The sequence below is a fragment of the Haliotis cracherodii genome, unplaced genomic scaffold, assembly GCF_022045235.1.
Source record: "Haliotis cracherodii isolate W230 unplaced genomic scaffold, xgHalCrac1.p SCAF_4, whole genome shotgun sequence".
In the NCBI taxonomy this organism is placed as follows: Eukaryota; Metazoa; Mollusca; class Gastropoda; order Lepetellida; family Haliotidae; genus Haliotis; species Haliotis cracherodii.
In genome coordinates, this window is record NW_027266297.1 from 39,408,238 (window position 1) to 39,433,992 (window position 25,755).

The following is a 25,755-nucleotide window of genomic DNA, read 5'->3' on the forward strand; positions in this document are numbered from 1 at the left end:
GTTTATTCTAAACTTTCTATATTTTTTGACGAAGGAAACATCAAATTAATAATGAAATTGACATTGATCTTAAAACCAATTTTTGGGAGATAAACATGCTGTACTGTGAGAGTTTACAATAACCAATCTTCAGCCTACACGACAAGTTTTGTGAATGAATAGTGTTGAAATAACAGATGAAATAACATGTGCCTCCGGCTCAAAAATGACACGATAACAAACACATTTTGTGAGAAAAGTTCATTTAAAGAAGTTCTTATAACAATTCAAAATGCCAACAGGCTCTATGCACAATCTGACATTGATGAACACAAAATTACAACTGAAGGAGTTTTCAGAAGTTTCTGTTGATGTAAACGTCCCTATTATAGATATGTGTTGGGTCATGGGGATGAGCTGTTGCTGACACAGAGTCACTTGATAGACATGATGATGAGAGGAAACAGGGACGTCCTTTGGGAATCAAACTACCCCCTGGCTAACACTGCAAGCTCATCACTCTATCACTTGTATATTCTGTAGCTCCATCATGGCTCAGTTGCTTCTGTAGCTCCATCGTGGTGAGGTGAAATGGGGTTTAACGTCGCGTCCAAGATTATTGCACTTATATAGCAACGTGCATGCATGTGTGTGTGTGTGTGTGTGTGTGTGTGTGTGTGTGGCTGCTTGTACTAGTCCGGACTGATGCCGATTTATAGTGCTAGCACACTGAGATACCATGACGAAGTTTAACATGAATACCCCACTCAGACTCCGAGCCGACTAATCCTTGTTTTAGCACCTTAATGCCGAGCGCCAGACAGGGTAACAACAAGTACCATCTTTTAACGTCTTTTGGTATGACGCGGTATGGAACCCCGGACCTTCCGCTCTCTGGGCAGATGCTCTACCACTAGGCTACGGAGGCGGTCCGCTCCATCACGGCTCATCGGCTTCTGTAGCTCATTGTTCACATTCAATAGTTTGCTTGTGGGTTTTACAAAACTGGGAACATCTCCCAGATACAAATTACCTGACATAGTTGAAATAATCTTAGAAAAGAGTCTTAAATAATCGGGGCATGAGTGGCCCAGATGTCTAGGTGCTGCAATTTCCTGTGCAGGGTTGTACCTTGGCCACGCTAGTCTGGACTGATACTGATTTATAGTGCTAGCTCTCTGAGATACCATGCTGCAGTTTAACATGAATACCCCACTCAGACACAGTATACTGACTCCGAGCCGATCAGTCCTTGTTTTAGCCCCTTGACGCGGTCAGGGATCGAACCCGGGACCTTCCACTCTCCGGGCGGAGGTGGTCTCCCTTTAGGAGTGAGTGAGTGAGATGGGTTTTATTCTGCTTTTAACAGTACTCAGTTATATCATGGTGTGTCAGCTTACTGTGGGAAGAAAGCCCAAAGTGATGGAGGTCTCAGATGTTTACCACTTTAGTGAAACCCACGAGCACGGGCACGATGCTGACAAACCTAGAAACATAATCGGGGCGAACCGGCATTCGACCAGCGATCATAGATTCTGCTGTATGCAAGGGATGCAACTCTTCAGCTGATTGCAGTGCCTTAGATAAAAGGGCCTCCTGTCCCCCCTTGTTTGTGGATATTTCTTACCATGTATACATATGAAAGTAGGTGATCGTGTATACTCAGTGAAAAAGGAGAACATATTCAACATCATAAGTAACTTATTTGGGGATACAATTTACAAAAGGAAAACTACTTTGCAGATTTTTGTGCATACATCAAGCACTTGACGTTAACTTTAGATCCGAAACAGATCCATCTTTTCTGAATAGCTACGCGGATTCATACAATTGGCACATCGGTTTTTCGATTCATACCTCAATGAACTTAAAAAAATACACAGTCAATCCTTAAATAAATCCATGTCAGATCCATTATGTGTGAAAAAAGATAGAGCCAAACTTTTCCTCTCCATAATCCACAAGTACAGAGTGATTTTAACGGTAGCGATGGGGAGTTTCCACAAACACAGGCAGCTCATTATGATACTCAGCCTCAGAAACTGATTGTTAATGATTTAGTCAATAAGGCAGTACGAGGAACGAGAGTTGAATAATTGGAGAATACATGAACACAAGCTGGTGATGTTATCAAGGTTCATTGGCATCCAAAATGAACACAAAACTGATGATGAAATATGTCAGTCTCAAATGCTGGACCAAGAACATGACTTGAATTTGAAAGAATTGCAGAATCCCTAAGTCTTCCATTAACTGCACGATGAAGGAGGGCAGTTGAAAAGACAGAGGGCTTCTGCAAATGATAATGCCCTGAAAAATAGCATTACCGTTATTATAGCTAAAAAGAATAGAATTTGTTATCAAATAATAGAAACAACAATATCAGTTTCGAAACATTTACTGCAATGAACATGAATGTCACTGAGACCCTTTTACAAATATGGAAACGTCATAGAACAACCAGATGACGTCACTATTGAAAGTGACGTCACCTATCCGTATCCTATGGCGTCACCTAACAACGGGCATGGTAATGGCCTGTCATCAAGCAATTTACCGCGCTAAGTTCAATTTAGCCAGGTTAAATCTACAGGTAACCTAGCTCTACATTGAAAACACAGTATGTTTATCTCCTAATTAACAATTATGTAAGTACATTAAACTACGCTTATAAAAGTGAGCGAGTGAGTTGGGTTTAACGCCGCTTTTAACAGTATTCCAGTTATATCACGGCTTGTCAGATTAATGTGAGAGGAAAGCCTGAAGTGATGCAGGTCTTAGATGTTTACCACTTCAGTGAAACCCACGAGCACGGGTATAGTGCTGACAAACCTACCTATGTTATCCCACTCATGTATGCCCTTGTTGTTACTGTTAATCCTCTACTGTTAATCCTCCACTTGCTATATATATTCTGCACTATGTCTCTCATTCAGTCTTGCTTGACAACGGTATAAGGATCTATACCGAAACGTCGCTTTTTACAGTATTAAAGAAGTTGTTATCCATAAAAATTGTGTCTATCTTGTCATCCGCCAACTTCTAAGTAATGCCTATCAAACAATTTAACCTAACCTAACCTAACCTAACCTAACCTAACCTAACCTAACCTAACCTAACCTAACCTAACCTAACCTAACCTAACCTAACCTAACCTAACCTAACCCTAATCCTAACCCTTACCCTTACCCTATGGACTTTGTTGTCAATGATTATTCTTTTGAACATGGATAGGGTTTTGTTGCTTTTATCATCATCATCATATTATGGTCTGTCTCTTTCACTTAGCCATTTAGTTTGTAGATCAGCTACATGTACAAAATCCAACCAATTTCAGTTATGAAAAACTTCAAACTAGGTTATTGGCCAATGTAAGTAGCCATTTGACTTTACTTAATAGTTTAACGTACTCTTTTCTTTATTTCGCCCCACCAACAACTCTTTTTATGAGACGCCTTTTAAAAAGTGTGTTTCTAAAGATCCAGTTTTATCTTTTGACCCTAGAATTGGGTTAAAAGAATCTATAAACCTGGTGATAAATTAGAAGATCTCAGCTTATAGTCAAGAGCCTCTCACCAAGGCCCCAGATCAGCTTCAGATGCACAAGGACGGGTGTGCTGATGCAATGAGAGTGCTTATCAGGGGAAGAACGCTATTGCAGTTTGGTGTTCTCCTGTAGAACGCTTGTCCATTAAACCAAGAGCAGCTTACCTGCAGTGTACAAGAACTGGTCCTGATGATGTGCTCATAAAACTGCTGACTCGGCGTCTCACATCCAAAATAAACCCCGGGTCTGCACATTCGTTGTCATGGAAACCAAGCATTTCAAAATGCCTGACCACCCTCTCTTCTGCGCTACCTTCCTGCAAGGCAAGAATTGATTGAGTTAAAATAAGTGAGTGGGTGAGTGCGTTTTTTATGCCGCTTTTAGCCATATTCCAGCAATATCACGGTGGGGGACACCAGAAATGGGTTTCACACATTGTACCCATGTTGGGAATCGAACACGGGTCTTCAGCATGACGAGCGAACGCTTTAACCACTAGGCTACCCGACCGCCCCAGTTAAAATAAGTGAAGACTCAACTATGCAATATATGGCCAGTGTGGTTAATGTTTTTCCTGATGAAGAAATATTTTGTCGACACATTTAATTGTTATCATGAACACAGAATACAATACAAAGTTCAACATTCATTGCTTTGCAAGTCAAAGATTTGGGACAGATTCCAATAAATCTATTTTTAGCAATGTGGGATTTCCCTTCATATGCATCAATACAATGCAGGGTAATAAATGCCACCTGTTAAATCTGTTTTCTCATGTCAATCAATCTTTATTCTTTGTATTGATGAGGCCATAATACATAAACTTGGGTGAGAGAAATTCATAACATACTTTATTTGTATCATGGCATGGAATACAAACGCTGATAAATTAATTAAAAAATGTTACGTGTATTTGGTGGGGCATGAACAAATGTTACACAAAACGATACAGAAACCCCCTCCTCCCCATCCCCTGCCCCACCCTCCCTCCCCCCCCCCCCACCCCCCTCCTTCCTCACCCCCTCTAATAAATGACCAGTTCTTTAACATACAGAGGCTTATTTACATTTGTGTTGAGGTGGAAGTAGTCATTGATATATTTGGTTCTTAATCATTGCACACTGAATATCAAGTGATATTCGTTTTCAATTAAATTATGTTGTTGTTGACATAAAATACATTTATATCTGCCAGATTCAATAAGATCATGTTTTTATGTTTTTGTTTGTTTTTTGTTTGTTCCTTAAAGCCAAACTCAGCAATATTCTAGCTATATGACGGTGGTCTGTAAATAATCAAGTCTGGACCAGACAATCCACTGATTGACATTATGAGCATCAATCTACGCACTTGGGATATCACACAATTAGGATGAGATGACGTGCATCAACCAAGTCAGTGAGCCTGACCACCCGATCCCGGTAGTCGCTTCTTACAACAAGCATAGTCGCCTTTTACAGCAAACATGGGTTGCTGAAGACCTATTCTGACCCTGGATCTTCATGGGTGCAATAAGATCATGTGAGCTTCAACAAAATCAGTGCTCTCCTAAACTTCAGTAAATTTACATCTTAGAGATAACACTTGGCAAATCAAATCAAAATAAAAAATCAGATTTTATCTCTCCAATGCAAATGATTCAAAGTGTCATAATGTAGTATGCTCAAATTGTATGGCTCTGCAAAAACTTTTCATAAAATCACACCAAGTTTGATAAGTGATAATAAATACTTTGATAATCAGACAGTAATGTTCAGAACAGTGCTGTGTGAAAGTGTCTCAATACAGTGTCTGTCCTTTGAGGTCTGAGCAACCATGTGAAGGAGATTTGGCCAGTACATGTATTTCATTTAATTCACATTGATTCAGCTTAATGAGTTAGGAAACCCACAGGTCAAATGCTTGGACCGCTTTGATGAAACCATCAAGTATGGTAGTATCATCAAGTATGGTTGTACCATCTAGCATGGTTGTATCATTAAGCATGGTTGTACCATCAAGCATGGTTGTACCATCAAGCATGGTTGTACAATCAAGCATGGTTGTACCATCAAGCATGGTTGTACAATCAAGCATGGTGGTACCATCAAGCATGGCTGTACCATCAAGCATGGTTGTACCATCAAGCATGGTGGTACCATCAAGCATGGCGGTATCATCAAGCATGGCGGTATAATCAAGCATGGTTGTACCATCAAGCATGGTTGTACCATCAAGCATGGTGGTATCATCAAATATGGTATCATAAGGATCATAACCAAGGATCATAATCAAGTTGTATCTTGGATTCAAACCTAATGATCAGTGGATATTGACAGCAGGATTTATAAAATGTCAACCCCAGAAAATTATCTCGATTATCTGCCGAAACAGATTTAATTGCATGTAACAAATAGCTGTGAAAATTAAATGAATCGATGACACCAGATGTTCATGAAAGCCACACTCACAAAAGCCACACCCACCACTCACACAGGCCACACCCACCACTCACACAAGCCACACCCACCATTCACACAAGCACCATTCGCACAAGCCACATCTGCCATTCACACAAGTCACATCCACCATTCACACAAACCACACCCACAATTCACACAAGCCACACCCACCATTCACACAGGCCACACCCACCACTCACACAAGCCACATCTACCACTCACACAAGCCACACCCACCACTCACACAAGCCACACCCACCACTCACAAAGGCCACATCCTTGAGACCTACAGTGGGTACGCGGGTAGGGTAGGGTAATAGTCATTTGGGTACCCAGGTAGTAAATTCGGACTTGTTCCAGCCCTAGCTTTTAGCTTTACAGAAAAATCAAGCAGAGGACACTAAGACAAGGCTTCACACATTTGGACCAGACACTGACACCCAGACCTTCAGGGATTAACACATATAATAGGCTATTAATATTGCGCATATTGCCACGCCACTCAGGGGCATGTTCAAAGCACTATTATAACCCCGGTCACTGGATCAGTGAGCACTCAAGAATCATTCTCAGCTCCGTGGGGAGTATACAACCTAAGCTGCCTGTTATGAGCTTGAAGGTTAACAACCATCATACCGGATACCCATCCACTGCGAGGTAAACAGAGGCACATTTTGAACAAAGTCACTTGCCCAAGGAGATGCCACATGTGTTACATGTGCTTCAGTGTGGGGCAGGACCGAAGCCTAGAAACTCTCAGGAGCTAAGCTGCCGAAATGCGGTCATTCATTCAAGGACTCTCCATGACCGACGTTGCTTAACTTCACCAGATTTGTGTCCTGTGCCTGTGCACAGGCCCACGTGTTGACAAACAAGGTGTCTGAAGAAGGGGATGGGTATACCTGCATCCATCCGCTGGATCACAGTGTTGTTGATATCAAAATGAGGCAACTTACTTTCTGTATCCGAAATGTCCTGATGTTGAGCTGTGCCATGAAAACAGCATCTTTGTTCCAAATATGGATGTCCCCATGACGGACATATTTCTTGACTCCAAGGAAGACATCCCAATACTTTTCACATTGTTGCTGAGGAAGACACATATATATAATGGCTTTAAGTGTGACAAGAAGTTGAGGAACTAACAGATTTACTCAACAAACAACTAGAAAAAATATTTAAAAAATTCATGTGATTTTGAAGCAAATATCAATATTTCTGTATACTATAAACCATGGTAATACGAACACAAGGGAACCATTTATGTTAGTTCATTATCACCGGAGTTCATTATTACAGTAGTTCATTATTACCATAGTTCATTATTACCGTAGTTCATTATTACCATAGTTCATTATAACCGTAGTTTATTATTACCATAGTTCATTATTACCATAGTTCATTATTACCATAGTTCATTATTATCGTAGTTCATTATTACCATAGTTCATTATTACCGTAGTTCATTATTACCATAGTTCATTATTACTGTAGTTCATTATTACTGTAGTTCATTATTACAATAGTTCATTATAACCGTAGTTTATTATTACCATAGTTCATTATTACCATAGTTCATTATTACCATAGTTCATTATTATCGTAGTTCATTATTACCATAGTTCATTATTACCGTAGTTCATTATTACCATAGTTCATTATTACTGTAGTTCATTATTACTGTAGTTCATTATTACAATAGTTCATTATTACCGTAGTTCATTATTACCATAGTTCATTATTACGGTAGTTTATTATTACTGTAGTTCATTATTACCATAGTTCATTATTACAGTAGTTCATTATTACCGTAGTTCATTATTACCATAGTTCATTATTACCGTAGTTCATTATTACAGTAGTTCATTATTACCGTAGTTCATTATTACCATAGTTCATTATTACAGTAGTTCATTATTACCGTAGTTCATTATTACCATAGTTCATTATTATCGTAGTTCATTATTACCGTAGTTCATTATTACCATAGTTCATTATTACCATAGTTCATTATTATCGTAGTTCATTATTACCATAGTTCATTATTACCGTAGTTCATTATTACCGTAGTTCATTATTACCATAGTTCATTATACAGCATATAAACAGCAAATGGACGAGACCCCAAAACAGTTTGTTATATATCTGTCAGTTTGTTATAAGCGTGTTCGTTATGAACATAGTTTACTGTACATACAGTCAGTTTCCGGGAGAACAAATTTGACAATATTCGTAGGAAGACTTTTAATATCCAAGTGAAGGCTCTGTAATCACACGCTCCGTAATCGTAATCTTACAATGCTCAGCGACGACACAGATATGCCGAGTAGGTCAGTCGCAACTCAAACATCAGTCAAGAGCAAATCTAAAGGTGTGGCTATTTCTGTTTTTCCTAACAGAAATTACAACATTTCATACATTGTTGAGTGTGAAACAACCTTTGATGTTTTCATGTGAGTAATTAACCCTTCAAGCATGCATCCTGTTTTAGTACTATAAACTGGAGCTGCTATAAAACTATGTTCACCACTATTTTTATTCAAGGGTCCAAGGGCTATAGATAGAGTCCCCTACCCTAGCCCTAACACAACCATAAGGATCGAAGAGGTACACACAAATTTTCCGAAACGCAATTATTTTCTGGAGCTATATTTAGCTTTTATGATACTGTTGGGTAGTGAACAGATTCTATACTGATACCCATAAACCACCTCAGTCCTCTTTCACGCAATGAATGCCCTTCAGGGGGTTATACCGAGTAGACAACAGACGGCATCATCTATGTTGTTTCTACTTCTTGCCATAAGTTGTGGACACGGCAATTAAATGGAGGAGCAGACAGTGAAGTGTGATCATTGAAATTTTGCAGCACGACAAACACTGGGAATGGATTTACCCCGGGTGGCAGATTTCTTTCATTTGGTGACAGTTCAGCCTATACTTTTTCACTGTCTGCTTTACGCGATTTCCATTTTTCAAATTTGTATTGAAATCTGCAAAGTTGCATGAATTGCCCTTTAAAGCTATTTTTAAACTCATTCATCAACATTGAAAGTTGTAATTTGACCTAAGCACCAATAATATATGCATAATGTTCATTATAAATCCAGATCATTAACATACAGCAGCATTTTCAAAAAGTCCAGTTGCCATGACAACACAATGCACCCCTTCCTGCCAGATCATGTGCCAGAATGCTGCTAAAGTTCTGCTTGTGGGCCCTGAAACAGTCAAATCATTTCACAATCATATCCCACACAGAGCATATTCCCTGCATTTGTTCATCAGCTTACAGTTACAATGTCTGGTTACAATTAGTTGTAATAGTTTCTCCCCTTGCATTTCTCCCTCTTATATCAAATTTAATTTTTCAATTATCATATTAAAAATAATTAAGTATCCATTTTTCAAATTTGGAATTGAGAAAAAAAAGATACCAGTATTTATAGAAAAATGTATTCAGCGCAGTAAAAAATCAAAATTCTTTCTTTTTAAAAAATCACATTTAACAATATTTTTCAATCAGTTGAAAGTGTTATTTCTTTCAAGTGAAATACTGATTTAATATTTTAGATGAATATTGTAGATTATCACCAAATGCATACAAAATAGTTTTATTTTCAGTACACTCTTCAAAAAAAAGAAATGCACAGGTAGTATGTAGTTCATTGTAGCTGACTACACAAAAATTCTGATATATGAATTGGATATATGTTATTGGAAAATGTTGGTGGCCTGATATTCGACAAATGGTGCTTCAAAACACAGCCATTGTCAATTTGCAATGTCTTAAACGGCATTGTTTTCACACTTGTTCAAACATGTCATGGAGGAAAACAGTAAAGCAAAATGCACGTACAAGTATTCGTAACTCGTGGTAGTGGCTATAAAAAGGCAAGCATAAGCCAATAATTTGTCATTCAATTGTCAACATTTTTCAAGTTTGTAAATGCCGAGACTCAGCGCTGTCGATCTGAACATCGCCATAGGACATATTGAAAGAGGGGAATCACAGTCTTCTGTTGCACACCACTTCAACGTCCACCACAACACAAATATGAAAGCAAATTGCTGCATGAATCAACTTCTTCATTGACTGCCAGAGGGAGCTGTTTCAACAGGACAATGCTCCACCGCACACAGCTTGTGTCATGATAGACTACCTCCATAATGCCAACATCAACGCCTTGCCCTGGCCACCAAGATCTCCAGACCTCAACCCACTCGAACACCTCTGGGATAAACTCGATCGACGTGTATGTCAACGTCAGAAAACGCCACAGACACTCCCATGACTGGCCAACGCAATACAAGCAGAATGGCGCAGAATTCTTCAGGATGAAGAGATGCAGAGCCATGATTGCTGCCACATGAGATACTGAGTTGAGCGCAGTGTTGTGGCCTTATGTGACATGACAATGAACAGTTTTCAATGCCCTTGTACAACGACAACAATCGAGCTCCAAAATTTCCTATTTGTATCTATGATATTAAATTAAATATATCAACTTTATTAGGTACAATAAATTTACTAAAAATCTACCTGTGCATTTCCTTTTTTGAAGAGTATACATACAGACATGGCAAGACTTTTCTTGACAATATTTATCCCATTCTCTATTTTCAACACATGACATTCAAATGTTCATTCACTAGTCCAGACTACAAATAAATGCTTACATCAGTTTCAGAAGCTATTAGTATTTATATATAGATTATTGAAGCTCGCAACATATTCCTGATATTTGAACTTTGGTCTTTAGTGGATAAGTCACAGACTGCCAACCTATAAATTCTGATCAGGATGCAATTAATACCACATAACATTTCAAAATATTCATCACATTCCAAAATATTTGGTGATTTGAATTATCATCAAAAGGTTATGAGAATGCTTTTTGAAAATGAAAATGTTAAAATGATGTGACGAAAGATGTTTTCTTTAAATGTCCATTACTTTATTTATTCCTTCTAAGAAGGAGTGAGTGAGTATGGTTTTTATGCCGCTTTTAGCAATATTCCAGCAATATCACGGCGGGGGACACCAGAAATGGGCTTCACACATTGTACCCATGTCGGGAATCGAACCCGGGTCTTCGGCGTGACAAGCGAACGCTTTAACCACTAGGCTACCCGACCGCCCCTCTAAGAAGGAGCCAAGATGTTTTATGTCGCATGAAGAATGCACCTGTGGCATCTGAAAAAGGTGTGGTAGGCAGGGAATCTAATGCAGAAAAAACACTGGAAAAACACTTTTTTATACCATGATGCAGGAAGACAACTGAAAAGGTTAACAGGAGTGCTGCCTTCTTTTTTTGCCAAAGGTTCTAGCATATGATATTTGAATTTTGATTCTTTTTTTTTCCTTCTTATTTTAGGGGGCAGTTGTTTGTGTGTGTTACATACACAAATGAAGTTTTATTCATCTATCATGTACTGGTATATGTTGCTAGGTTTAACTGAATATATCACTGTCTCTCAACAAGCCTGTCTAACAATGTGAGTGTTTACGTTGCCCTTTAGGAGTCTCTTTACCCACATCCATCAAGGATGAATTGCTACAGTACAATGTCTCCATCAGGACCAGAAAACCTACCTTGAGCAGCGATGTACTCCTTCGTCAGGTAATAGCCCTGGAGGCAAGAAGGGCAGTGTTAGGAGGGCTTCTCAAAGACCAATAATTTACATTTTTTGTGTTTTCTTGCCACAATCTGACAAGTTCTGACACAGTGCAGTGCAATACATGTCATTCAAGTGTACTGGTGAGATGAAATGGGGTTTAATGTTGCGTCCAAGATTATTGTACTTTTAAGCGAGGTGCATGCTCGTGTGTGTGGCTGCTTGTGCTAGTCCGGACTGATGCCGATTTATAGTGCTAGCCCATTGAGATACAATGCCGCAGTTTAACATGAATACCCCACTCACACACCATACTGACTCCGAGCCGACCAATCCAAGCCAGGGTAAGAATGAGTACCATCTTTTAATGTCTTTTGGTATGATGGGGCCGGGGATCGGATCCCCAGAACTTTCGTTTTCAGGGCGGACGCTCTACCACTAGACCAGGCAGGCTGTCTTCAAGTCTACTGTGTTGGAGGGCAATGTGAAGAAGGATATACTCAGCATCATTAATGAAGGGTCATCTGGTTTGTAAGGCTTCAAACTTGAACACGTGCCAACAATAGGTCTGAGTATGTTAACAGTGTGCTTAACAGTTGAAGAACATGTTGTTTATGCCTATGTTACACTGACTGAGTAATTGTATGAACCCAGAAAAAAGGATAATGAAAACAATGAAAAGTGTAAGATTGAAGGTTATGCAAACAGCTACACACCTCAATTCAATGCATGACAAGCAACATTTTTGTTTGTTTGTTTGTTTATTTGTTGTTTAACGCCATACTCAGCAATATTTCAGCCATATGACAGCGGTGTGTAAATAATCGAGTCAGGACCAGACAATCCAGTGATTGACATCATGAGCATCTAACCAATTTGGATACAATGACATGCATGAACCAAGGCACCGAGCCTGACCACCCGATCCCATTAGTCGCCTCTTATGACAAGCACAGTCGCCTCCAATGGCAAGCATGGGTTGCTGAAGACCTTTTCTACCCCGGATCTTCACAAGTCTCATAACACTGTGATATGAAGCATTATGACAGCAGTTCTTTGACGTGTGAGACAGTGACTCACTGACACCTTGACACTGTGTTTGTTTGTTTGTTGTTTAACGCCGTACTCGGCAATATTCCAGCTATATGATGGCGGTCTGTAAATAATAAAGTGTGGACCAGACAATCCAGGGATTGAAATTATGAGCACTGATCTACGCAATTGGGATACTATGCATCAACCAAGTCACTGTGAAATGAAGCAGTTTCAGGGGTTAAGGGGATTATAATATTAATATCACCATGAGATATATTACTTTCAAGGTACAATTGTTTCAGAAAATAAAAACCAATATACATTGATAGGAATGTGATGGGAATCTATATCTATCAATACGATACAAGGTCACATCAAATGCATTGAGACATTAATTGATTATCCAGATATTGATTTTCCTTCATACTTGTTTACAGGGATGAAAATTTAATACATGTCAATATTTGTCTGAATGACTCGAAACCTGTTACAAGACATATTTTGTTATTTCATCCAGTTGGAGTGTGTCATTATTGACTTTTGAACCAGACTTAGTTCCTCATGAAAGCATATGTCTTCTCATTGTAAAAATACAGAATACTAAACAAGCTCCTGTGTAATACCAATTTTATGAAACGTGTGAATTGTTCTAATATATCTCATGAGTGAAAGTGAGTCAGATACCACAACTATTCACATGTTTCATAAAATTGGTTTTATACGAGAGCGTGTTTAGTATTTTATTTATTACTTACCATTTATAAGTTTTTTTAGAATTCCACTCTCGTGTGTGAATAGGCAAACACCTACACAATCCAAAGCATAATACAGTTGAGTTTAACAGAATAATATTTCAAACACGTCAAAGTTCATAAGTATTAATTTAATACTATACAATGGCCCACCTTCAGAATTCAGGCGTCCATTCCACAAAATTATCGTAACGCTAAGGTTATCATAACTCACATACTTTAACATAGACTTACGACTGTCATTGCGCTACGATCGCCTTGTGGAATGGGGCCCTGCACCACAAAGTTTACAATCATGTCACAATACCCTGTGACGTAATTTGTTGAATTTTGTTGCATGATCCACTGGCGAAACAATGCCATGTGATGTCAGCCTAATAACAAGGTTGCTGGGGTCATCGAGTGTGCACAAGCTCCTCTCAGTGATCTATCATCTCCACACGCAATGTTGTTGAATAAGCGATGTTAAGAGTTAAGGGTTAAGGGTTAAGGGATGTTAAGAGCTTTCAATATTTGTTCGTGAAACTTGTTCCCTCAGTACATATGCATATGTTTGGTATTACACAATGTGTAATACAGCTGTATGTTTATTAAACGGGTGATCTCTTCACGGGCAAGCAATTAACATGGTCTACACTAGCATCACACAATAGCAATGCAGAATAGTCCTATTATAGAGTTAAATCTCAGTTGCATCACATGTTTCTGAACTTGGTAATACAGACATACCGTATTCGACGCAATACGCGCCCAGGACGCTCTCAAAATTAGAAATAGGGGCCTCTTATTAGAATGGTATTTTGGTCACAAAAATAAACAGAGTTGAAAGATAAATTTTGTGGTTTCGTGCTGACAGCCTGAAAATGTTTGTATACGACAGATATATTTTTCCAGAATTTCATTGCCCATAATTAAGGGTGCATATAACACACGAGTGCGTATTATACACGAATAAATAAGTCTTTTGTACATTGATCAGGGTGCTAATTGGGATTGCTCATGAGCCAATATATTAACAAATATCGCCTTGGGCGCTTATTAGAGCGGGGTGCTTATTATGTCGAATACAGTAATAGATATATCTTTTGCATAAGCAAGTTTGAAATAGAAGAGCATTCTGACTGGTCAGTGGGGATGCATGTACATGTTTTATATATATAAATATACCGATAACAAAGTTGGCAATATTATAGGCATTAATAAAAAATAAAAAATGGGCAGCTAGCTAAATAAAAATAAATTCAAACCATGTACTTTCTGGTTTGAGTGCTTCAAGCTATGCCTAGAAGATAATTAAAAACCCGCAAAATAAAAGAGTGTTGCTTAATCCTCAGAAGATTATTAACAACCGATTTATTCACAATATTATATGACAGATTGCGATTCAACATTTTGTGATCATCTTTTTATCAGAACGTGTGTCTTTATTGATGTTGATGAAAGATCCCTACTTATAAATGATCACTTAAAAAGTCTATTTAGCAACAAGAAACAGTACCCAAGCAGCTAATGCTTTATAAAACCATGTGCCCTACCTTGACCTGCTACTCAGAGTTTCAGAATATAAATTATATAAGATGTCAGCCATTAGCAAACTGTATGTAGTTCTTCTGTGAGCGACATGGTCGACTTGTCGAGCTGTGTCACAATAGATGTGCATGTAATGTATCGAAGAATTTCCTCTTCACATCATGCAATAGGCTCGTAAACAGGATATTGAACAGCAGTGTGATTGCATTAGAACCTTGGCCATCAGGGATTAGTCCCCGTATGCTATGAAATATCACCATGCTCACACGCAGCAACCATGCTTTATGAAATCCGAGAAGAATTTGTCCAAAAACATATACAATTGATTTTCAGCTCTGTCAATAATGGGAATGTGATTCCTGCTCTCACTCAACATTTATTTTGCCAAATAAATGACCATCTGATCCTGTAAACAATATGTCTGGGAATTCATATGGCTTTTATTTCTAGAATTTACCAATTACCTGATATGTTGCGGAAACGTGAAGAGAGCTCCATTAAATAGAAGGGTTCAGTTTCAAACAACATGCGATTTTACATGAGAAGTGTTCTTGCAGTAAAGCATAATAAATGATCATGTCAAAAAGTTTTTAAACTCTTCTAAATGTAGAATCTGCCGTTTTTATGAATTATAAAAGACTTTTATACTTACGTCAATGAAACTTGAGTTGATGTAGTCATTTTTAATGTGGGGAGGCACATCCCAAAGTATCACCCGGCTGTGGTCGTCTGGCAACAAAACAAAGATAACACAAAAATAAACTCCTGGATGCAGAGATGCAACATTTTTATACCTGTGAGAGTAAGATTATCAGTGTTTGGGAGGATAGCACTCAATTTTCAGAAATTTTCAGGGTTTTTTCTCTGCGAGTATTTACATTTATATCATTAATTAAACAAATGCCTTTTTTAGCAAAGATTATGTTTGCATTTTCTTATAAATTACGAGTTATATTGAGATATTGTATTTATTTCCTCAAGAACTTTCCATTGTTATAGAAAATGCCAGTTTTCTATTTCCTTCTGCCAAAATCAAGTAGCCTTTAGAAAAATTCCTTTCCAAATATAGAGCAAATGATTCTGTAAACATTCTGAATATAATCAGGTCAATTTTATCTGTTAACATTTGTAAACAAATATTCAGTTATGGTCCTTCATGGTCAAACAGAATGTGACAGACAGATGTGAATTTAAATTTCACCTGTTAAATTTCTACAAATGATTGATTTTGTTGATTGATGAATTTGTACATTAAAGGAAATATTTAAAAATCCACCCACGTTTTGGCACAAGACCCACTGCCCAAAACCTATTGTATCTAGAGGTGTGGGGTATTACCGGAAAGCTTGTTTACCACAATTTGAAAACCTAATGAATATGTATCATTGGTATATTACATTTTTCAAAATCATGCAAATTTTCATGTAGTTGGCGAAGTTAACATAAACAACAAGTTGAATTAAAATGATGAAATTCAGAAATTCAGAAATTAGCAATTGATTCCTTATATTGTATCTATTACGCATCCCTTGTGGCCATAGCAACATCCAACAAAATTTAGACAGGTCTATTTTGAACCTAGTCATTTGGGTTCTATTTATTCAGCTTCATAACAAATGACAGATGAAAGAACACATCCAATATATTGTGGTAGGTATCACATTACATGAATCATTAATGCAATAAATTGTAATACACAAGTCAGGCCAATACCCATCACTCATTGCTTAAAAACATAATGAACAAAAATAAAAATTAAGGGACAGAATACAAGTTTTGTTTGATTGTTTGTTGCTTAACGTAGCAATATTCCAGCTATATGACAGCAGTCTGTAAATAATTGAGTCTGGACCAGACAATCCAGTTGTTTATATCATGAGCATCGATCCACGCAATTCGGATACGATGACATGCATCAACCAAGTCAGAGAGACTGAAAGCCTGATCCTGTTAGTCGCTCTTACGACACTACGACAAGCATAGTTGCCTCTTACGGCAAGCTTGAGTTGCTGAAGACCTATTCTACCCCAGATCTTCACAGGTCAAAATACAAGTAGTGAGAGGAGTCACTTCAATGATGCCACAAGATATTCCTAATCTCAAATGGGATATATGTAGAGTTCTTTGCAGTTATATATTCACAAAGCAGCCTTCAACTTCTGAACACATACACTTAGTGCTGTAATATTTATTTGCATGACATTAAAAGATGGTACTTGTTGTTACCCTGTCTGGCACTCGACATTAAGGGGCTAAAACAAGGACTGGTCGGCTCGGAGTCAGTATACTGTGTCTAAATGGGGTATTCATGTTAAACTGCAGCCTGGTATCTCAGTGAGCTAGCAATATAAATCGGCATCAGTCCGGACTAGTACAAGCAGCCACACACACACGTGCATGCACATTGCTATATATCTTGGACGCGATGTTAAACCCAATTTCACCTCACCTATTTGCATGACACCAAGTTATATCATGAGATATCCAAACATGACTTACTCTCTTTAGCAAAGAACAGTGTATACTTATTGAGCAACTAAGGCCAGACAATCTTGTATCATTTTCAGATTTTCTTCACAATATGTCACAATGCAGGAGGTAATAATAAAAAAAATTCATATTGTCACAGTGGATTTTAGATCAATTTATTATGTTATAAATTGTAATGTATAACAAATACACAATGAAACAGATGTTAAAATTCAGGGCAACCACATATGTAAAACTTGAAGAATTATTTTTTAGAATAAACAATTATTGTTTAAACAACTATGCCGTTTTACCAGTTTGCAAATCATTAAGTTCGATATGCCAATTGCAATGCAGACTCCAGTATTTACAAACCCATACAGATGACATGGTCCTGAGTAGAGCCTTTGATTTTATGTATGTCGTGACAAACATCAGTATTCAAACAGAAATACCTGCAGATGTAAACCCCTTGTTTGACAGACATCAAAAGGTTGTGTTCATGGAAATATGGATGACAAATTCTTTTCTGGGAATGATTTCATTTCTAAAAAAATAAACGTTTTACTCACACCTTTATCCTAAACCAATTTCAGTTTACATTGATATAGTAATGACAGAGGGGCAAAAAGATCAAACTGACAAGAAAATTAGATCAGTTGAAAGCAATATTAATCATATTCTATTCATCTATGATAATATTTCCGATACATTGGGATGTTGATAACATTCCATAACAACAACAGGCCATTTTCTGATCGATTAGACTGTATGAATAATAGATGGAGATAATCATTGTAAGGCATCTGGGGGAATTCCCGCGACAGTAACTCAATCTATGGACTCTCTTTACAGCAGATCACACCTCGGCGTCATGTATGGCCACAACACCATTGAGTCTGTTGCCCTGATTCAGTGTCAATATACACCCTGAAACACTGTGCATATACACCCTGAAACACTGTACATATATACCCTGATACACTGTGCATATATACCCTGAAACACTGTGCATATACACCCTGACACACTGTGCATATACACCCTGAAACACTGTGCATATTCATCCTGAAACACTGTGCATATACACCCTGACACACTGTGCATATACACCATGACACACTGTCCATATATACCCTGAAACACTGTGCATATATACCCTGAAACACTGTCCATATCCACCCTGATTCACTGTCCATATACACCCTGAAACACTGTCCATATACACCCTGACACACTGTCCATATACCCCCTGACACACAGTCCATATACACCCTGATTCACTGTCCATATACACCCTGATTCACTGTCCATATACACCCTGACACACTGTCCATATACCCCCTGACACACAGTCCATATACACCCTGATTCACTGTCCATATACACCCTGATTCACTGTCCATATACACCCTGACATACTGTCCATATACCCCCTGACACACAGTCCATATACACCCTGACACACAGTCCATATACACCCTGATTCACTGTCCATATACACCCTGATTCACTGTCCATATACACCCTGACATACTGTCCATATAAACCCTGATTCACTGTCCATATCCACCCTGATTCAATGTCCGTATACACCCTGACACACTGTCCATATCCACCCTGATTCACTGTCCATATCCACCCTGATTCACTGTCCATATCCACCCTGATTCACTGTCCATATCCACCCTGATTCACTGTCCATATCCACCCTGATTCACTGTCCATATCCACCCTGATTCACAGTCCATATCCTACCTGATTCACTGTCCATATACACACTGATTCACTGTTCAAATACTCCCCGACAAATTGTCCATGCTTGCAGTAATGTCTTGCAGTAATGTGTTAGGAAATATTATCAAAACTTCTTACCGACATGTATTATTATGCACACACCTCTTGACAAAGATATAGTTTGGGGAAAGAAAATTGTGAACATACACAAAACAGTTCTCAGAACTAATTTCCCAATGCAATGATTCATATGAGGAAGAGCAATTAATCAATTATCTTGTGCCTGTAATATGATTCACTGAATAAACAATAACTCATCATCCATTAAGCAAACTATCTGGAAATGGTCATAGAAGGTTTTATCTTCTAAATAATACATTCATGAAACCAAAGTGTTTGCTTTGGTACTGCAGAAGGATTAACTGTACAAATTTAGAAAATCCCAATATTTTATAGAAAAAGCTCTTATTCTCCAAACAGTAGCAAGTGTCTCTGCAGATCACCAAGTGGGGAATGAAACATGATAATTCCACTTGCTTAATTCCAATATTTAAAGTATTTAGGCTATAATCCAAGAACAAGGCACCATTGCCCAAACTCTGGAAGCGATATATTTACAATTATAAGGTCTCCTTATTTTTATTCTTAACATCATTCTCCAAAGTTTCAGAACTAAGCAGTGAGAGTTTCAGTGATTGAATGTTGTTTGACCGCATTAATCAATAGTGGAGAAATACTGAAGCAAATGTGAGGTGAGATGAGGTGAAATTGGGTTTATCGCTGTGTCCAAGATTATTGCACGTATATAGCCTCATGCATGCATGTGTGTGTGTTTGTGTGTGTGTGGCTGCTTGTACTAGTCCAGACTGATGCCGATTTGATAGTGTTAGCACACCATGCTGCAGTTTAACATGTATACCCAACTCAGACATAATATACTGACTCTGAGCCGACCAGTCCTTGTTTGAGCCCATTAATGCCAAACAGGCAGGGTACCATCTTTTGTTATTATGCGGCCAGGGATAAAAGAACTGGACCTTCCTCTCTCTGGGCGGACACTCTACCACTAGACCACGGAGGCGGTGAAGCAATTTGTAAAAGACAGAATCTGAACCAGGCAACCTGTGAGTGAAAACATGAGCAACAATCCTGCCGTTGGGGTACGATGACACACTATCAGCCAAGCTACCCAGTCTGATCCCCACCCAGTTCAACTGAACTGCTTTTTACAACCAGCAATGGGGGGCTGAGGGCATTCCTCTGGAAATCTCCCACGTCATATGATGTGAGGTGGAAAAAGGCAAAAAAGGTTTAATGGAATGTTCAAAATGATTGCACTTATTGCGTGTGTGTGTGCGTGCGTGCGTGCGTGCGTGCGTTTGTCTGCTTTAACTAGACTTTGACTAATCCCAGTTTTATAGTGCTAACCCACTGAGATACCATGCCATAGTTTAACATGGATACCCCACTCAGACACAGTATACCGACTCCGAGCTGACCGGTCCTTGTTTTATCCCTGTGAACAATGTCTGATGTGTTACCTGTTGACTGCCTGCTGTGATTTATAGTTAGTTTGTGACAGTGTTTGAGTTCAAATACAAAATGCCTTACTTATATAATAATATTAACAAGCTATTTATATTGCGCATATTTCCACACCACACAGGGGCATGCTCAAACCCCTATTATTACCCCGGTCACTGGATCAGTGTGCACTCAAGAGTCATTCTCAGCTCCCTTGGGAGTATACAAACCAAGCTGCCAGTTAGGTGCTAGAAGGTTAACAACCACATTGCCATCTCATCCTACCGAGTACCCATTCACTGCTGGGTGAACAGAAGCACATTTAGAACAAAGTCACTTGGCCAAGGAGACGCCACATGTGTTACATTAGCTTCAGTGTGGGGCAGGACCGAAGCCTTAGAAACTCTCAGGAGCCAAGCTGTCAAAATGGTCACTCATCCAAGGACTCTCCACGACCGACATTGCTTAACTTCACCTGATTGGTGACCTGTGTGCTGTGCCACCATGTGATATCACATCAAGGCCAACACAGCGTATAATGGACCCGTGAAGATCTGGGTTACAATTTGTCTTCAGCAACCCATACTTGTTGTAAGAGGCGACTAACAGGATTGGGTGGTCAGGTTTGCTGACTTGGTTGATGCATGTCATCGTACCTCAATTGTGTGGATTGATGCTCATGATATCAATCACTGGATTGTCTGGTCCAGACTTGATTATTTACAGACTGCTGTCATACAGATGGGATATTGCTGAGTGCGCCGTTAAACAACAAACAAACAAACAGCATTTAATGACAACAGCCACCGAAACTTCCACAAAAATGGAAGTTCCGACAACTGGTAGTCAAGATCACATACTTTGTGACAAGTGGCACTGCTCCAATTCACCAAGAAAGTGTTATCCTAAATATAACATTTGTTACATTTGACCACTTTCTAAATGGCATTGTGTGTTCATGCCATCGGCAATTCTGTTATCCCTGAGGCAAAATAACTCCAAATAAATACTCCCTTGGGATCAGGCTTCATAAACCCAAAATGTAAACTCAAACCTTGAGATCGTGTGATCAGCAAACACTCTTGCAACTGTACTTTATAACAACACTCTTGCAACTGTACTTTATAACAACACTCTTACAACTGTACTTTATAACAACACTCTTACAACTGTACTTTATAACAACACTCTTACAACTGTACTTTATAACAACACTCTTACAACTGTACTTTATAACAACACTCTTACAACTGTACTTTATAACACTCTTACAACTGTACTTTATAACAACACCTTTTAAGCCTAAACAGTTCGGACATCAACCGACATGATTCTTGACAGCTGTTTGCGACATGAGCTGACGTAGGCAATGGTCAAGCTTGAGTAAAGCTCCTGGGATTATTCTCTCAGCTAATTAATATCCCTGTGACACGACAGCTGAAGCTGAAACGCAGGGGTTTGTACATTCAGTCAGTGGCCATGTCACGGAATATAAGCCTCCCTAGGATTCTTGACGTCAGTCCTAAAATTCCCCAAAACTTTCAGTCAGACAATCTGACTGGCAACATTGCAAAGTTACCAGACCAGACAAAATGTCGCCAGTCAAGAATTTCCTAGGCTAAGAACAAAAGTAACAAATTGGTAAACATAGGAAATGTATGTTTAATGTTCTCAGAAGATAACAATAAACTGTTGGATTGTCAACTAAAGCCCCATTCACATGGACACTTTTACTTACGTGAGTATATATACTTACATAAGTAAATTTACTTATAGTGGCATGTGAACGCATTTGCTTATGTGAGTAAATATACTCCAGGAATAAAGAGACATGAGTAAAAGTATATTTGCTACACCTGATGAGGCCTAGTAAAAGTATATTGACTCATAAGTATAACTGCTCCTGGAGTATTTCTGGTCATGTGAACAGATTCTCTATTTGCTTACGTAAGCATATTAAATCCAAGATACTGATAATCAGGAAAATACGACTGTAGTTCCTTGCAAAGAACATAACATGTTCATAAAATGTTTCGCGTGTCATGCGAAAGTTATCGATCCACAGTTTATCATCAAATGATTGTTTGACGACATTGTTCCACCAGTGTTGAGAACTTTCTCTCTTCCACAGTTCTCTTTCCTAGCATAATCCTAAGACTAATCCCATACTAAGAAAGTATGGAAAGTCTCTCTTTCTCCCCTGGTTGACTATCTTTGACAGCGACATGGCCTCAAATGATAAAAGTCCACAATTTATTTATGAAATGATGTTTACTTCTGCCTTGCATAAACGCAATGTGAACACAATGTAAATATACTTTTGCTTACATGAGTAAATATACTCCATGAGTATATTTGCTTACATGAGTAAATTTTGTCCATGTGAATAGGGCTTTAGTAACCATCAGGCGTTCAACGTTTCAAAACTGACCATGCGTCAGCAAGACAGACTGTCTTGGGCTGTCAGGCAGGAGACTATTTTAGACACTGATATATATGTGACAACTCAAATTAAAATTATGAAACTAAGAATTTAGCAAGTGATTCCTGTTTTTAAAAATGTAAAACTATTTGAGACAAGCTTCCTGTATATAATCTGTGAAGCATACATTGTGACTGCTCAACATCCAATGAAAGGGCAAGAATGTAAAATATGTGCGGAGGAAGTCCGATGTTTGGTCCATTTCAGACCAAGTCATTTGGTATTTATATTGAGGTTCATAACAACATTACAGATGTAAAAACACATTCAATACAGTGTGGTATATATCACAATACATAAATAAATTGTAACGCTAATGCCAGAACAATACCCATCTCTAGTCTTAACATTTCTTTAGACAAAATAATATGGATCCATCATTTGCAGGTACCAACCATCAAGACACTACATGTTTTGACAAATTAAGTTCTTAAAGGTATATAAAGTAAAACAATGATGTTGTTTTCATTTCCTGGCTGAAAAAATCTGTCAATCCCATTATCTAAAAAAAATAATATTGGCAGAACCAGAGATATCAAATCATTTGCATCAGTCTTGCTTTGACGTTCAGTCATGTATAAACAAACAAACAAACAAACAAACAAACAAACAAACAAACAAACAATATACTAGTATCAATTTTAGTACTTTGTTGCCACACCAAATGTCCCACAGGAGGGTCACAGTAAGAAGGCATCATTAGGCCACACATCATTCTGTTCATTTTAGTCAAAATAAATGTTTTGTGGTTCTTGTCATCATTTCCATAAAAACAACCAATTCTTTCTGCACAAATTTCAATCGCAAAAAATAGATCAAAAAGAAAAATCTTTGAGCCAATGCAGAAACTTTTAACGACGTGTCAGCCCAATACCCTAGGGACAAGAGCAGCATTAACAGCCCGAGAGGCCAGCTGCAGACAGTACGCTCCACAGATAGTGATGGATTAAAACCATCGCTTAATGTCTCTCTGTTTCCCCATTATCACACACATATGTGGTGTTTGTTTCCTGTCAACCTACTCAGTAGGCCTGGGTACCTTTGCCACATTTGGGTCCGACAATGCCTGTTTAGTTGTGTGTATTCAAGTAGTGTATCCATATCATAGATAAGCAATGTCGTTATATGGAATGTAGCCTGAATATTCAGGTTGTCTGAGTATGATAAATGGAGGAGTGTGTTTGGTTTAACGTCGCTTAGAACAGAATGTAATTAATATTAGTGTGTGTCTGAGTTATAATTTTACGTCATGTTGGGTGGGGGGTGGGGGGGGGTGGGGGGGGGGCACGGGTGGCCCAGTTGCCGCAATTCGCTTAGCAGAGTTGGCACACTTGGGCATGCTAGAAACCTATGATTGTGGGTTTGAATCCCAGTTCGCCCCGATTATGGTATCCTGCTCTTCTTCTGAAGGGTGACATGGGTGACTCAGTCATCTACGGGGCAGCAATTCACTGTACAGAGTTGTGTCCCTTGGACAGAAACCTATAGTCATGGGTTCAAATCACTTTTACCCCGATTATGTTTCTAGGTTTGTCAGCACAATACCCGTGCTCGTGGGTTTCACCAAAGTGATTAATGTCTGAGACCTGTGTCACTTTGGGCTTTCTGCCCACATTAAACTGACAGGCTGCGATATAACTGGAATACTGTTAAAAGCGTCGTTAAACCAAACTCACTCACTCACTCAATTTACGTCACGTTGGCACTATCGTGACAAGACAAAAGTCATCGAAGGATGGTACAATAACTAGAGTATCACAGATTGTATTTAAAACTAGTTGTAGAGCATGTAAAAGATGAGTTATGTCAAGTCGTGTCAGCTTCATGTTGGAGGAAAACCTAAAGTGATGTAGATTTTGGATGTTTACCACTTTGGTAAAACCTACGAGCATGGGTGTGGTACTGACAAACCAGGAATCAGAACTAGAGTGAACCTGGATTCAAACTCACAAGCAACAGATTCAAGCATGTCAAAGGGAAGCAACTCTGCACATCAATCTGCAGTGACTTAGAAGAGTGGCCACCAGTGCACCATATTATGTGGAGAAGGTAAACGAAGAGAGCAGTTTTTAAAACATTCATTTCTGTAACAAAATAATTTGACATTTATGGACCTGATGCCAGGTCAAATATGCCAATAGACAAAGTTGGGTTTTGGGGCATTTTATAATAATCAGTCAGGTTTATCTAGAGGAGGTCGTTACAAGAAAGTATTCAATCTAATTTGACAAATTAGGAATCAAGGGCATCATTTTACAAATGGCTGTTGATTAGGGGCATCCATGTTATATAAAATACTACTAAGAAATTAGGGTGAGGATAGTGCAGACTTTCAAAGACAACATCATGGGGCTTACAAGGCTCATTCATACAAGCACCATCAATACCTCAATTATTGGTATACACTATGTTCCTCCATCATTTGTAAACAACAAAATCAAGCTAAAGCCTGGTTCCAACCATCGTCCCGAGGCAAGGGAGTTAACTGACTTCAAAAGTCCAGTTTCAGCACTTGCCAAACTAGGCTGGAATTATGGAGTTATATTTTAGCTGGACTAACGAGTCTATGCATAGTCAAATAAAAATCGGGTAACCTTTTAATTACAATATATATTTTGATTATCGATCAGATCGTTTTGA

The 25,755-nt window shown here is 38.5% G+C and overlaps 1 protein-coding gene across 1 annotated transcript in view; it reads right to left on the reverse strand.

Moving 5' to 3' along the window:
• Positions 1–25,755, reverse strand: part of LOC139479226 (receptor-type tyrosine-protein phosphatase kappa-like) — a 112,086-nt gene that overhangs the window by 32,754 nt on the left and 53,577 nt on the right. The window contains exons 3-7 of the mRNA XM_071262082.1: positions 15,556–15,632; positions 11,564–11,600; positions 9,091–9,188; positions 6,924–7,055; positions 3,691–3,842 (exon numbers count right to left, since the gene is read on the reverse strand). Of these exons, the coding sequence (XP_071118183.1) occupies positions 3,691–3,842; positions 6,924–7,055; positions 9,091–9,188; positions 11,564–11,600; positions 15,556–15,632 (496 nt within the window). The remainder of the gene's footprint in view (positions 1–3,690; positions 3,843–6,923; positions 7,056–9,090; positions 9,189–11,563; positions 11,601–15,555; positions 15,633–25,755) is intronic.